General features: G+C 34.1%; 1 protein-coding gene across 1 annotated transcript in view; it reads left to right on the top strand.

Moving 5' to 3' along the window:
- Positions 1 to 16,338, top strand: part of LOC106470511 (LIM domain-containing protein unc-97-like) — an 80,666-nt gene that overhangs the window by 2,008 nt on the left and 62,320 nt on the right. Inside the window, exons 2-3 of the mRNA XM_022399117.1 lie at positions 874 to 1,107; positions 16,033 to 16,248. Coding sequence (XP_022254825.1) covers positions 874 to 1,107; positions 16,033 to 16,248 — 450 coding nt within the window. The remainder of the gene's footprint in view (positions 1 to 873; positions 1,108 to 16,032; positions 16,249 to 16,338) is intronic.

Raw genomic sequence — 16,338 nt, 5'->3', positions numbered from 1 at the left:
TATTGTTTCTCTGCTTTATTTAGTTTATTGTTCCTCTGCCCTCATGTAGTTTATTGTTTCTCTGCCCTCATGTAGTTTATTGTTTCTCTGCTTCATGTAGTTTATTGTTTTTCTGCTTTATGTAGTTTATTGTTTCTCTGCTTCATGTAGTTTATTGTTTCTCTGCTTCATGTAGTTTATTGTTTCTCTGCTTCATGTAGTCTATTGTTTCTCTGCTTCATGTAGTTTATTGTTTCTCTGCTTCATGTAGTTTATTGTTTCTCTGCTTTATTTAGTTTATTGTTTCTCTGCTTTATGTAGTTTATTGTTTCTCTGCTTTATGTAGTTTATTGTTTCTCTGCTTTATGTAGTTTATTGTTTCTCTGCCTTATTCAATTTATTGTTTCTCTGCTTTATGTAGTTTACTGATGGTTTAATAATCGTAGTATATTATTTTTTCTGCTTTATTAATTGTTTTCACGGTCTGTCCATTATAGTTTGCTCAGTGTTTTTTATATACTTTATTGATGGGTTATTTTTGTGTTTTTTAACTGTTTGTTTTTGTAGATTATTCACAATCTGTTTTGTGTAGTTTATTGCCTTCGCGTTTTCTGTATCTTATTCGTGGTCTGGTTTATGTAATTTATTACTGATATGTTTTATTTGGTTTTATTCAAGGTCTATTTTCCGCAAGTTGTTTTCAGCCTGTTTGTTTTTTAGTTTCTTCGTTGTTTGTTGTATTCAATTCTAATGGAATGTCACATATGATAGTGTAAATATATTTTTTTTTACATCTTCTATAAGCTATTCAAGTGAAATTTTGGCTTTAAGAATATTTGTGGAAGTTTCTCTGGCTAAATGTTCCTTTTAATGTTAAATTGTTTGGTTTCGCAGATAGAGGAATATTTTGCACAATTGCCGAACCATAAAGTCCCCAGGGTGGGAACTGTAGGAGAGAAATACAGAGATAAACAACTAATACTTCAGCTACCCAAGCAGGATTTGGCACTGGCTTACTGTAAGTTTGTGGAAATGGACTACAGCGATAAGTTTGAAGAATTTGTTAACACAAGAAATGAGGTCGCATTAGATATTGGTTATGTCAAACCAGTCTTAACGGAGGCTGTGGTAAGTTAATAATGTATTGATTTCGTTTCTTCAGGTTATATGTAATTTGATTAATTTGCTTTATGGTACTGATTACTAATGGTACTGATTACTAATGATACTGATTACTTTATGGTACTGATTACTAATGGTACTGATTACTTTATGGTACTGATTACTAATGGTACTGATTACTTTATGGTACTGATTACTAATTAACTTTAAAGCACATCTGATGATGTACTGTTCATTACAACTGGCACTACAGGATTAATTATAAATGTTTTCAAACATACTTCTTCCTCGGTTGAAAGGGAAATATATGATATTCAATAAAAGATAAGATACGATTTCAGATTCTTACTGAACACATTTATTTTTTTTAAATGTCAGAAAGGTTTCATTGCCAATTCACATTGTCAATTTACACAAGTATGTGGCAGTGATAAAAGCTGAAATATTTATATTGTATCCAATTTCAGCAGTGATAAGAAGTAAACCAACGCAATGTCTGTTTTTGTTAAAATGTTCCAACAGTAATTGCCCGACTTTACGTATGACAATTCACAGATAAAAATAACTATACCTGGTCCATTTACACCGTTATGTTGATGAAAGTATCATTTTGGATAATTTTATAAAGCGGTTATCCAAAATATGAAAACAAAGAAAGTTTTCAACTACGAGTTTGTAAATTTGCAAAAATGCATATATATCTTTAGTTAATAACTTTGATATTTATCACAAAAAATTTAAATAATTTATTATTTAACCATGTATTTCCTGTGATAAAAAAGTTTTTTCGGCAGGAAATACGCAAAACTTTCCGGAACATATAACGATGTAGTTTGAGAATATTGGACTTCAATATTTAGATTCAAGAGATTTGCTCCATACACGTGCATAAAAGTTACTGAAAAAGGAAATTTTTCTCATTAAAAAATTTTCTTTGTCCTCACCGTGAAAAAGAAATGTAATATCGGTTGAATGAAAAATTATTTTAGCGAACGATTAAATTATTATCTACAGTAACAAATTATGCTGTGGCCTATACACATATAATCTATTGCAGTATCCTACACATGAACTTTAAAGTTTTAAAGGCATTGAATATTGCACAAAAAACACAGTGATAACTCGTCAGAGGATTGGACTTGCTAAAACCAGTGACAACACAGAAAGTACAGTTTGTTTGTTTGTAATTAAGCACAAAACTACACAATGGGCTATCTGTGCTCTACCCACCACGGGTATCGAAACCCGGATTCTAGCGTTGTAAATCCGCAGACATACCGCTGTGCCACTGGGGGGCGGAAAGTACAGACGGGAGAAGGGGCTTGGAACTAATTAGATTATAGGATACAAGTTGCTTAAACCAATGATAAGAATAAGAGCTGAAACGGAATAGGAGGGCTTAAAGCTACGTAAATCCAATTGCTAAAACCAGAGGCACACACACACTCACTGTTTGAACACTGAATTAGTGGGTTTGAAGTTCATCTTGACTACTGGATACAAGTCACTAAACCAGTGACAACACAAAGATAAGAAATGGCAGTAAAGGCTTGAAACCAATCTTGACAAACACGAATTCAATTGTTATGCCCACGGACAACAAAGTTTATAGATGGGTCAAGGGGCTCAAAACTAATGTTGCTACAGTACAGGAAACAAGTTGCTGAAACCAGCGACACCCAAAATCTTTAGAGATAAAAGAAAGAAGCTTGAGACTGATCTTGTCTACAGAATTCAGGTCTCTAAGTCCAATAATAACACACAGGTTAAAGACAGAAGTAGGGATTGAAACTAATATAGACTAAATGATTCACATTACCAAATCCATTGCCATCACACAGTTTAGAAACGAAAATAGGGAGTTGAAACCTATATTCTTTGACTAAATAGTCAAAGTTACTAAAACCAGTGCATACCACCAATCAAAAGGCGAAATTAGAGAGCTTGAAACTAACTTTGAATGCAGGATTCAAATTCCTAAAGCAAATGACAACATACGGAGTAGACAAAGAAGTAGAAGGCTTGAAACTAATCTACAGGATTAAAATGCCAAAGGCAGTAACAACTTATATATTAATAATCTTCATTACAACATTCAAGTTGCTTACTCCACAGGGTAAAGTCGGAAACAGGGGTCTTAAAATTAATTCTGTCTACAGAATTCAAGTTGCTAAAACAAGATTGTACCACTATGTAGCAGGATTCAAGTCGCTTACACCAGTGACACCTCACAGGGTAAAGTCGGAAACACGGGTCTTAAAACTAATTCTGTCTACAGAATTCAAGTTGCTAAAACAAGATTGTAACACTACATAGCAGGATTCAAGTCGCTTACACCAGTGACACCTCACAGGGTAAAGTCGGAAACACGGGTCTTAAAACTAATTCTGTCTACAGAATTCAATTTGCTAAAACAAAATTGTAACACTTTATAGCAGGGTTCAAATTGCTAAAACCAATGACATCACACAGTTTAGGCATGAGAGGAAATAGGGGAATTGAAACTAGTCTTGAATACAAGATTCAAATTGCTAAAGCAAGTAACAACACAGATTTAAACTAATCTACATAACGGAGTTCAAATTGCTAAACCCAGCGACATAACACATTTTAGACCAGGAATGAAGTAAGATGCTTGAAATTAATCTTGAGTATAGGGGTCAAATTTCTTTTAATAAATTCTGTACAAACACACTATTACAAGCCAAAGTAAAGGCTTGAAACTGATTCTGATTACACTGCAGGATTGAAATTGCTAAAAGCAGTGACAACACAGATTACAGACTGAAGAAGAAAGTTCTGTTAATAAATCCTGTACAAACACACTATTACAAGCCAAAGTAAAGGCTTGAAACTGATTCTGATTACACTGCAGGATTGAAATTGCTAAAAGCAGTGACAACACAGATTACAGACTGAAGAAGAAGGTTCTGTTAATAAATCCTGTACAAGCCAAAGTAAAGGCTTGAAACTGATTCTGATTACACTGCAGGATTGAAATTGCTAAAAGCAGTGACAACACAGATTACAGACTGAAGAAGAAGGTTCTGTTAATAAATCCTGTACAAACACACTATTACAAGCCAAAGTAAATGCTTGAAACTGATTCTGATTACACTGCAGGACTTAAAATGCTAAAAGCAGTGACAACATAGAGTTTAGGCATGAGAGGAAGTAGGGGAATTGAAACTAGTCTTGAATACAAGATTCAAATTGCTAAAAGCAGTGACAACACAAATTACAGACTGAAGAAGAAGGTTCGAAACTAATTTTTTGAACATTATTCAAGTAACTAAAACCGGATACATGACATAGAAAAAAGATGGAAGTAGAAGGCCTGAAATTAATCTTCTCTCCAGAATCTAAATTGCTAAAACAAGTAGTCCTGTAGACAACATTAAGTTGAAGTCCCGCTATTTCTATCGCTGTATTCAAGTTGCTAAAACCATTGACACCACACAGAGTAGAAAAGTAATTAAACGAACTTGAAAGAATAAAATTGCTGAAACATACACTATTAAAGTGAAACTAATTTAAACTACAAGCAGTTATACCACACAATTTAAACATGGTAGAAGTAGAGAGCTTGAAACTAATGTACACTACAGGATTTAAATGTTTAAAACTAGTAACAACATAATGTTACAGGAGGAAGTAGTGCTGAAACCATACAGTTTACAGACGGAAGAAGATTGGATTTTCTAATATTTTTGAGAATATAGTTAATTGCTTAATATAGTTATTGGTTTATAATTACTAAGTTAATTTTATTTTAGCCACCACCCCCTCCAGTGGCTCAGCGGTATGTTTGAAAACTTTTAACGCTAAAACCAGGCTTCGATATCCATGGTGGACACAGCACAGATAGCACCTTGTGGAGCTTTGTGCTTAACTATAAACAATCTTTTAACTCGCATTTTAAATATTAATATTATTTCTTCTCTATAGTTGGGATCCTATCTAGAAATAGTTTTTTTTCACTTGTAAAGCAACTTGTTAAAATTAAAGGTCCAGGATATATTTGGTATTAAACGTTTCATATTTTGTCCTTTCAACCGTATTTTAGTAATAGGTGAACCGCACTATTCTGCTAATTTAACTTCAGTTGAAAACCTGTCAATTAACAGATTTTAACCTATCTTCATTATCAGCCATGTCTAACATTCTAAAATTTTCTCTATTTACTGGTCCATTAAAACTTTATAGAGCAAGTCTTAATACTTGAAAAAGACGTGGATCTCAAATTTGCATGCTCTTGTATACGTGTTTTCAACGCCCTAGTGGTAGAACTTGTATTTAGAACACGCATGTACAATATTCAATGTTTGATAGATAGATATCCGATCTTTATATCTAACATGTTTCTGATAATTCCAGTGGATTATCTACTCACTGGCTTAAATACACATTACAATTCTACATAGTGAGTAGATAATCCATTGTAATTAACCGTGGGTTAAATACACATCACAATTCCATTTACTGATAATTCCAGTGAATTATCTACTCACTGGCTTAAACAAGTTAACAATTTACTGATAATTCCAGTGGATTATCTACTCACTGGTTTAAATACACATCACAATACTGCTTACGGTTAATTTCAATGGATTATCTACTCACTGGCTTAAACAAGTTAACAATTTACTGATAATTCCAGTGGATTATCTACTCACTGACTTAAATACACATCACAATACTACTTACGGTTAATTACAATGGATTATCTACTCACTGGGTTAAATACACATCACAATTCCATTTACTGATAATTCCAGTGGATTATCTACTTACTGGCTTAAATACACATTGCAATTCTACATACGGTTAATTCCAATAGATTATCTACTCACTGGCTTAAACAAGTTAACAATTTACTGATAATTCCAGTGTATTATCTACTCACTGACTCAAATACACATCACAATACTACTTACAGTTAATTCCAATGGATTATCTACTCACTGGCTTAAATACACATCACAATTCTACTTACGGTTAATTCTAATGGATTATTTTTCCTAACTTCCAATTTCTATCGCTTGCTTTCTGGTATATAATAACACAAAAGTGATTTTTTGTTTGGCTACTTCTTATGATGTAGGAAAGACCCATGTATTTAAATAATCATCAGTAACTTGATCTATAATGTTTATTGGAAAACTATTTTATTTATTAAGCATTCCTTTATATTTTCAATCTCTTTATTGGTTAACTTGTATGTTTGACGAACCAGTATTCTGTCATTTTTTTAAGACAAAGTTCGAAGTTCAGATATAATATTGTAAATATCTTTTTCTAGACAATTTCGCATTCAAATTTTGCGTCATCGCTATGAAAAAAGATATAAGAAAAAGAAAGTTTATGATTATGTTGGTGTTCATCAGTGAAGTTGATAATGAGATGTCTACTGTTGAGGTAGTTTTAAAAACTCTCAACATGTCGAACCTCTCTAATTATGATGAAAGTATCATCCATACTATGTTGGCTTGAACTCTATCAGACGAAACTGAAGCCAGTTTTTTCATAATTAAAAAACTCTATCAGACGAAACTGAAGCCAGTTTTTTCATAATTAAAAAACTAATAAATTTGTAAGTGATGAAATGAATATGATAAATATCAATTCAATCCAACTGATCACACAAAAATAATATTCCTTAGCGGCATAATTCATAAGCTTTCAAAATATATGCTTTAGAAATCTCATTTTATCATTATGGTACGTATGCTCTCGTGTAGTGGTAAGCTGTTGGAGGCCTTTTGAACTTAACTCTAGTCAAATGAAGATATGATATTTTAGAAACATTTAGAAAGCAGTAGGAGTTCTGTTGAACCTACCTGTAGACAAACGAATAGATTATGCCTACTTTTATTTGTTTGTTTGTAATTAAGCACAAAGTTACACAATGGACTATCTACGCTATGCCAACCAAGGTTTCTAGCGTTATAAGTTCGCATTAAAGAAATAACTTGGCTTTGAAGTAAAAAACAGGTCGATGTTCTCTTTAACACCTTCCACAGTTGCATACGTTTTCTCATTAAGATGGTGTTACAGCGAACAAAAAAAGATGGTAACTTAATGGTGCCATATCTGGAGAATATGGTGGGTGGGGGAGAACTGCCCAACCCAACTCCATAATCTTGTGTTGCGTCAAACGTGCCACATGTGGACGTGCATTGTCGTGGAGAAGAACACCTTTCCGATTGACGAGTGAAGGGCATTTCTGATGAAGGGTTTTATTTAAACGTTCCAGTTGCTGACTATAGATCTCTGCATTGCCAGTTCGCTGTGGATTGAGGAGTTCGAAATGAATTACTCCTTTGATGTCCCAACAAATACAAGGCATCACTTTCTACTGATAGAGTCCAGGTTTTAGAGTCGGAAGTGGTTTTTGTCTAGGACTGAGCCATTGCTTTTGGCGTTTAATATTCGCATATATAATCCATTTTTCATCACTGGTGACAATTCTGTCCAAAAATGGATCACGCGCATTACGCGCCAGAAGAGACGAAGCAACGTTCACATGTTGGAAACGATGATCATCGGAGAGTTCGTGAGGCACCCAAACCATTTCTCTATAGAGTTTTCCCATATTCCTTAGAGGTTTATGTATTTTTTCATGAGAGACATGCAATTTCAGGACCATTTCACGAGTGTGTTTCCTTGAGTTAGGCTCAACAAGCGTCTTCAGAGCATCAATATCAATTCCAACATGTCGGCCTCCGCCACCACAGTTTTTGTACCTACCTCTAGATAAACGAATACGCAATGCTTTAGAAAAAATTGGAAAGCTGTAGGACTTTTCCAGGACCTACCTCTAGACAAATAAATGATGGTTTATTAAACCTTGAAATCTGTCGGAATCCTTCTGAATCTGCGTTTAGAGAAATGAAAACCTGGAAAGCTGACGAAGTACTCCTGCACCTACCTTTAAACAAATATATAGCTGACTCTTTATAAAAAATCTGTAAAGCTGTTGGATTTCAGTTGAACCTTACTCTCGGAGTTCTCCAGAATCCAACTATAGAAACATTAATAGATGATCTTTAGAAAAATCTGGAAAGATGGCAGATTTCTTTTCAACTTGATTTTAGACAATCGAATAGATTATGCTTTGCAAGAAGCTGGATAGCTATCGAAGTTCTGTTGGTCCCATCCCTCGACAAATAAATAGATGCAATATCTTGCTTTTTAAACATTACACTTTAGAATCTTAAAAGTTTCATTGAAACGAGTTTCTCACGTCTTCCTTGCGAAACGCTGAATTTCAAAAACTCACCACGATTTTCCTGGTCTCTCTTGTTAAGACTCAGAACCTCAAAAGAGTTTACTTTGAACGTGTTCTCTGTTCCTGCTTCTCACAAATTCAGCTTTAGAATTTCAACAAGGTTTGCCTGTAACGAGTTTTTGTCTTCCTTGTGAAAAATTAGGCCTTCGTTGTCTTTAAGAAAGTGTACCTTGACGAGTTTTATATTCTCGCTTTTCAGAATCTAAACACGATTTGCCTAGAACTAGTTTCCTAGGCTACTTGTAAAAAAGTAAGTATCAGAATCTCAAAAAAGCTTAGCTTCAACGAATTTATATTTTTGCTTTCTTTAGAAAGCAAGATTCAGAATGTCAACCCAATTTTCCGGAACGAGTTTTCTCACTCTACTTCTCAAAAACTAGGCCTCAGGATCTCGTCATTGTTTGCCTGATAAAGATTTTTTGCCTTTGTTATCAGAAACTAAGCTCTTCACCATAATAACATTTTGATGTTGCACTATGGTTACGACCAAGTTATTGCTTTATGTTACAACAACAGAAGTTTATATAATATACCAAATGATGTCACAACCTTGCTGTTTCAAGTTGCAATAAAATATTCCTACAACGTTATGAAGACAGATAGGAATCAACAAGGATAGAAAACTCTTAAAGTCTTAATATGCCTGTTCTGTATGTAGCATTGAATGTTACATACTCGAAGTGGGAAAGTGAAAAACAAGCTACTTCTATCTTTTTTTTTTTTTTAAAGCTATCTAGTTTTCTGGTTATAGTGATGCTTATGGTGAACTGCATGTCGTATTATAAGAAGAGAAATATATTTTCAGAAGGTTTTAGCTAATTATTTTAAAAATTTTCGAGTACTTATCAATATAAGAAATGGTATTTTAGTTGAAATGAAACTTAACTTCTAATACTAATACAATTTCTAATGGGTATGCTAGTCTATATTGTATTTCTACGTTAAAAAATAGGAATACTAGTATGGTCTCTAAAGCTATACGTTAACCTCGTGCATTGCTGAATATTTAGAAACAATGAAGGATTTGTTCACTTAACAGTCATCTTTTGTTACAATACTGTGTATATATTTCAGACAATTAAGTATTATATTACACGTTCATAAGTGTTTACAACAGTGTTGGAGACGTAAGTGTGTCTATAATTACACAGTTACTGAAGTACATGTAATTAACCAAGGGAAACGAGCGTGTGTGTGTGTGTATTTGTTGTTAAGCACAAAGCTACACAGTGACCTATCTGTACTGTGCCACCACTGGTATCAAAACCTGATTTTTCGAGTTATAAGCCAAGGGAAACGAATAACCGAAATCAGTTAATTTTATTTATTAAGCAAACGCATGTTAGTCAAATTATAGATATAATATTTTTGGATATTATTCAAGTAAGCTAAATTTAACCCTTTCCCTGTTTTAGGTCGTTTAATAAATTGTTGATATTCCATAAAACTTGTTTTTTGTTTCATAAAAATTATACATTTGTTGGAAAATTAGTGTAATGTGTAATGAAGATATAATGAACTAAGAAAAAAAAAAGATGTATTTATCCTAGGTTTACCTTTTCTCTTGTGTGAAAGTAACTTAATCTTATTATCATTAACATGCGATTTGGGCGTCACATGTGATGCTCATACGAAGCTCTCTTCTAATCGCATACGTTCAACCAGAACAACCAAATCCTATTACCTATAAAGTTAAACGACAAATTGGGCATAGTCTTGCAAACTATTTATGTAATTAAAAGAAAAATGTTAATTCAGTCAGATGCAGAAGATTGGTTGAGCTGGCTTCTGACAGTTATGTTCCTTAAAAGAACAAATGAGATACACTAGAAAAAAGGTAAGACCAAGACATAAATTAATGCACTGCCTAGTTATGAAACATGATTCCAAAATAACTGTAACTGCCTCCTCAATCTCGCTAAACTTGGTCGGCTTAAGGGTGGCTCCTGAAAAACGTATGTCACTACTTGGAAAATTGGGAAAGGTAAATTTTGAAAATGTTGAGTAGAGTACATTGAAATACTATTTTGGTAATGGTAATAACCTGTGAAACTTTAATCACACCAGAAATGAGGGATACAATTGCGTAATTTGGTAGGGTTTTAGATTTGTCTGGATTCGTGCCTATCATTGTACCTCGATAGGCTTTACCTATACTGTAAATAGTTGTTTTAATATGTATCATTTAGGAAACAAAAATGTTACATGTTGTCAAATTTACTAATCGATATCTAACAGCGCCATCTCGCCTTTCCTCATCTTTAGGTTGTACTTACATTATAACATATTGATCCCTTGATTTTTTGCAAGTGTCATAGTGGATGTGCTACAGTTTCATATTCCTAAATATGCCAAATATTTCTGTTTTCTTAACACTGTCTCATATAAGCTTATAAGCTAAAAATGATATTAGTTTATTCTAAAAGTAGAATTTTTGAAAAGTTTACATGAGACTAAAGCTTGAATTAGGCATACATGTCAGGACAGCCTGCAGAGACATCCAGTTCTCTCTTTTGAAATCTGTTTGTCCAATTTATATCTGCACAAGAAAGCGCCTTATTCAAATCTGAAATGTCTTGGACATATAATTAATAAATAGTAGCACGTATATCAACAATAATTATTCATCGTTCACTCCACATACACTCACATCATCTTCACAATGTGTTTGAACGTTAGTGTTACCATAAGGTCTCGTGGGCTCAGACTACCTCAATTTAATGGCATTCTAATCAGTGGATAAACAGTGTATGTGTTATAGGTATCTTGATAAAATTTGCATTCTGATCTCATCCCAATAAGACTCAGAAATGTAAAATTGAAAAAGAATAATGGTCCGATTCAAAAATATTATCTTTATTGTACGTAATCGTAAATGCTTTTGGGTGGATAGATAAGAGATAAACGAATATTTTAGCATTTACAAACACGACTTGGTGAAGTAAATGCCTTTAAAACTGATGCAAACATGAATCTGGTGTGATGATGACTATTAAATTTACTCGAGCATTTATCTATTTACTTCTAGTTCTAAAACACTTAATAGATTAAATGAAAAAAAAAATCCATACCTTATACACAAAAGATTTATACTTTGTGAGTTGATATAGCATTGACATTAATAATATTAAACATGATGATACAATGGCACACAATGTGTGTGTGTGTGTTAAGTTTCTTTTTGTTTTTTGGACGCTATTGGTTCATGTTGAATCTGTTGGCCCATTCACACAATGAATCAACAATTGAAGGTAAAGCTAATAAAGGAGGTTAGGACTGCGAGATACAGTAATCCAAGAGACACGTGTACTGGTGATCTGGCAGGTTTTAGGTATAATGACTCTTGAGAGACTAATTGGTGGAGATAAGTATTAAACAAAACTATAAAGCTGATAGGTCTTTAAGTTGACATATCAAATAGAGTCGAGTAAAGAGGTGTCAAGCAAAAAATGTAAAATAACAGACATCACCTGGAGTCGAGAGGGAGCAAGAAAACCATAGACTCCAAGGAGTATATGCAAAGTGAAAACAGCTTAAAGAAAGACATTTACGAGATGCAGAACAGTAGGAGCAGTTAAGAAAAATATGATTTATGGTCTCCAGTGAGGTATGAAAAGTTTAACATAAGGGAGAGTTCTAAGCCCCAATTAAAAAATAGAATAAAGTTGAAACCTCACGTATCAAGGCGAAGATGGGAGTATAGTAAATATCTGAGTGATACAATAAAATTATTTTTGTTGGAGGTGCTGCCCGAATACTGTAAGTAAAACCTCCAAGGGTAGCAGAGATATAGGTCCAGGAGTGTGTCCAAGGAGAATGAGTGTGTAGAAGGAAGCTATGCTGAAAATATTGCACATTAAGAGGAAAATATTCAAAGATAGGTTCTTGTCGAAACTTCTTAGCCAACAAGTCTACACATGCATTTCTAGGTATTCCAATATTCCCTGGAACTCAGCCAAGTTGAGACAAGTATAAAATAAAATGATAGATTAAGACTAAGTGAAAAAGAGAGAAAAGAGATATCAAGGCTTGCAAAATGTTCAAAGAACCAGACAGAACAAAAAACCGAAAGAGGATCTCAGAGGTATTCTACGCCAAAGAAAGATAAAGAGCCGGGAATTCTGAAATTGAATACTTGCATAATCAAAAAGCTGGAAAGATTTGACAGTTCCAAGAATATGAATGTAATAGGTACAAGCAGTCTCTTCACAAATAGGGTCATAGGAACCATCAGTATAAATAGTTAAAGTGCACCAGAGAGCTGATAAGAATTTCAAGCAAGAAGAAGCAAAACTGTCGTTTTGTGGCAGCTGAGTGAGAGTGAAATTAATGAATAAATTGTCAAGTAGCCAAGGGAGTGGAAAGTGACTTAAAGAGCAGGTTCAATATTCTAGCAGCATCTAAATTAATGATGCTCAGCAGGTTGACACACACCTGGTGAGTATTAAATTGATCCACGATATCAATGATAGCTGATGAAATACTGTTGACTTTCAGCAAAATGAGCTTGTGTACTTCCAGACTGATTAATATGTTGAAATCCATGAAGGCCCAAGAGATAGTCACAGCAAAAACATACTGGTGGTTCATCAGCAACAACTTGCAATGCAAAGGTTGAAGTACATTTTGAAGTCTCCAGATAAATACATAGAACAGCAAATTTAAGAGTCCAACTGATATGATGGAAATGCTAGACGCTAAAACAGAATTATAAATAACACAACCATAGTTCAGTTTATAACAGATACAGGAGAGAGCAATAAAGCAGAAGTGTAAGTAGAGTCACAGAATGTATGCAGAAAGTTCAGGCATCAACAACAGTTAGATTATTCGTCCAACAATGTGAGCACTCCAGGTGAGATGGATATCCAGTGTCATCTCTAAGAAACAAAATTGGAAGTTTTTTTTTTCAACGGTAGATAAGTAAAAATAAAAAGTTGGGTAAAGGGCAATTTTGTGCTTCAATAATACAAGATATTTACATTTAATTTGATTGAAACCAAAACCCTCACTCAGAAGCTCATTTATCCAAGTAATCTAATCTTCTATGGTGTAGACATAGGCTACATTCATTTCTTGACTTCAGATCACTACATCATTTGCAAAAATGCAGTACAGTACTTTATCGATCAGAAAACAGTGTTTAATATAGTAGGACTGTGTATGAGCCCTGGAGAACACGATTATATAAAACTGTAGTAGTAGATCAGACACACCACACTTTCACACAGAGTTCTGTCACAAAAGTAGTTATTGATGCAGTACAAAATAAAACCAATTGTATAGAGACTCCTGGACAAGCCCTTAATCCAAAGAGTGTCAAAAGCTGCTTCGATATCTAAAGATATAGCAATAGTAACTACTTTGTTGGTGGGAGCAAAGAAGATAGGTTCTTGCAGTCATACTAAGCTGTTTATGGTACTTCGATCTCAATCAAACCAATTCTGGTTGGGAGAAAGGTGATTATTATAGTTGAGGCAAGCATTCAAAATGTATTCAAATGTTTTGGATGCATATGATGTTGGAGAGACTGGGCAAATTAAATAAAGGTTCAGGATACCAGAAAATATTAAAATGGGTACTACTTCTTCACACTTCCAAGATGGACAAAAGATGACAGATATAAAGGTATCATTATAAACTGCCAGAAGAGAAAACAAGATATCTAACTTAATTGTGAGAACATAGAGTAAGTGACAGAATACCTATTATGACCATTGTTTTTTAAGGTAAGAGTCACTTCATATTCAGCCATGGAAAAAGGCATATTTTATTAGCCAAGAGATTCTTCTCCAAGATCTGTCTTGTTTAGCAGGACATCAGCACAAAAAGGTAGGTCGAGTCTGTTAGACACCCTTTTGGAAAGGATAGTAGAATACGTCTAATATTTTTCCTGGGGATGACTGAAACTATTTTCAGAAATGCACGCCATATTATGGGAAACAGCTTACTCATGAAGGAAATGGAAAAGGATGTCCCACACCCGCAAGATAGGAGAATTTTAGTAAATGAAGAACAAAATTGTCGCCAACTAGTCCATTTGGAATTTTCATTGTAACGTTGAACTTTAGCTCAACCAATACTATAATATGATAAAAACCTGAATTAAATGCTACTTTAATCAGTTATTGCTCCTACATCGAGGTACAATAAAAGTGTTACACTCGCCATTCCACCAAGTTACCTTATGTCATAATGTACGTGTAGAGCAGGATGAGCATTTTAGTCAGTTGAACAGTTTGGAGAAGAGTTATACCAAAAGGTCCAGCAAAGCTAGCCCTCAGATCGATATTTTGGAGAGCTGTATTAATAATAGCAGATTAGTGTGACCAATTTTCCCCAAAATAATGACAAGCATGAGGAGAAGGCACATTGTGTTTCACAGTGAAAGAGATAAAAATGATTACAGGAAAACAGTCAGTTCCAAACTTATCTGAATTAGCATGTCAGGTACACTTGCCACTGTAATAGGTGGAGATCATAGTTAGGTTAAGCACTAACAGATTGCTTTATGGGGATATATTCGAGTAGGGATACTGTCAATAAGGAGAGATAGGTTTGTGTCCTCGAGGAAATTCTCTAAATAGAATGGTGTGCGTTGAAGTCCCCACACATTAAAAGAGGGATATCAAATATAGAGCTCAATGCATTGAAGTTAACATGATAAAATTGGCACAGGAATTTCAAGCATTAATGCTAGTGGGGGGGGGGGAGTAGAGTTCCAGAAAACAGAGATACCCATAACCTCCATGGAATAAATTCTGAAAAGGAACAGGCGTATAAAAGAGATCATTGTTAATGAGACAGTACAGATGTCCATGAGCTTTGACAAGTAGATCTAAATGAAAAATACCCAGGAAAAGTGAAAGTAGAGGAGTAGAAGAACCAAGTTTCGTAACTACAAATAATGCGGGGAAATGATGTAGAGGTAAAAATCTGTAATTCAGAATCATGTGCACGAGATTCCATTGGAATATTTTATAGGATATTACCATTATGATCGTGAGCTTAAGTAGAGCAGAATAATCTTATCGGCCAAGCCAGTAAAATTGAGAGGTGCCTGTTGAATAAACCTCATAAATTCTGAATGTTTATGTGCTTGTGTCCAGAGCAAGAATTTTACCCTAAATCTGCTTCGCTTTAACCATCTGTTCTAGCTGTTAACCTGTGGTATATTGGCATCCCGTCCAAAGAAAATTTGTAACCATTCTCTTATTATTATGCCAGTGGAAACAGGAATTAAGCTTTCAAAGCAGATATTTCAAATAGTTTGTACTACAGCAGTCTCTTTTAATGGAGAGTACTTGTGATGTCCTTGATGACTTATCCAGTCCCGTGACTAACCAAGACGAGAGAAAATTGACCTATGTTCTATATTAAAAACAAAACCTCAAATACACTGAACGTTTATCTACTAATTATAATGGTATAAAACTCATGATACGTAATAATATCACATTGTTAACTATTCAAACTAATATCTCTAATAATGCACCCAAAGGAATGATTTAATTGCTCAGGACTAATATCTTTTTTACCCAAAACAAAGACTTAATTATTCTCAACTAGTACCTTTAGTCTTGAACCCTTTAGAATGAGTTAACTTCTTAGGGCTAATATCTTTGTTCTTGCATCAATAGGAATGTGTTAATTGCTCAGGATTAATACTCCAAGAGGACGTAGCTGTGATTGCACCGAAGTTTGGAGAAGTGGTAGGATGGCACCCAGCGTGTTTTGTATGTAGAACATGTGGTGAACTTCTAGTAGATCTGACCTACTGTTTTCACGAAGGAGAAATATTCTGCGAACGTCATTACGCCGAACAAATGCGTCCTCGATGCGCAGCCTGTGATGAGGTAAATCCTCAATTTGTTATTATTTTAGAAACTTTTCTGTGTCACAGTTTTCATATTTATATTTAACATTCTTTGATGTTTTTGTTGTTT

The sequence above is a fragment of the Limulus polyphemus genome, unplaced genomic scaffold, assembly GCF_000517525.1.
Source record: "Limulus polyphemus unplaced genomic scaffold, Limulus_polyphemus-2.1.2 Scaffold4053, whole genome shotgun sequence".
Taxonomy (NCBI): Eukaryota; Metazoa; Arthropoda; class Merostomata; order Xiphosura; family Limulidae; genus Limulus; species Limulus polyphemus.
This window is presented reverse-complemented; position numbering and strand designations above follow the sequence as displayed.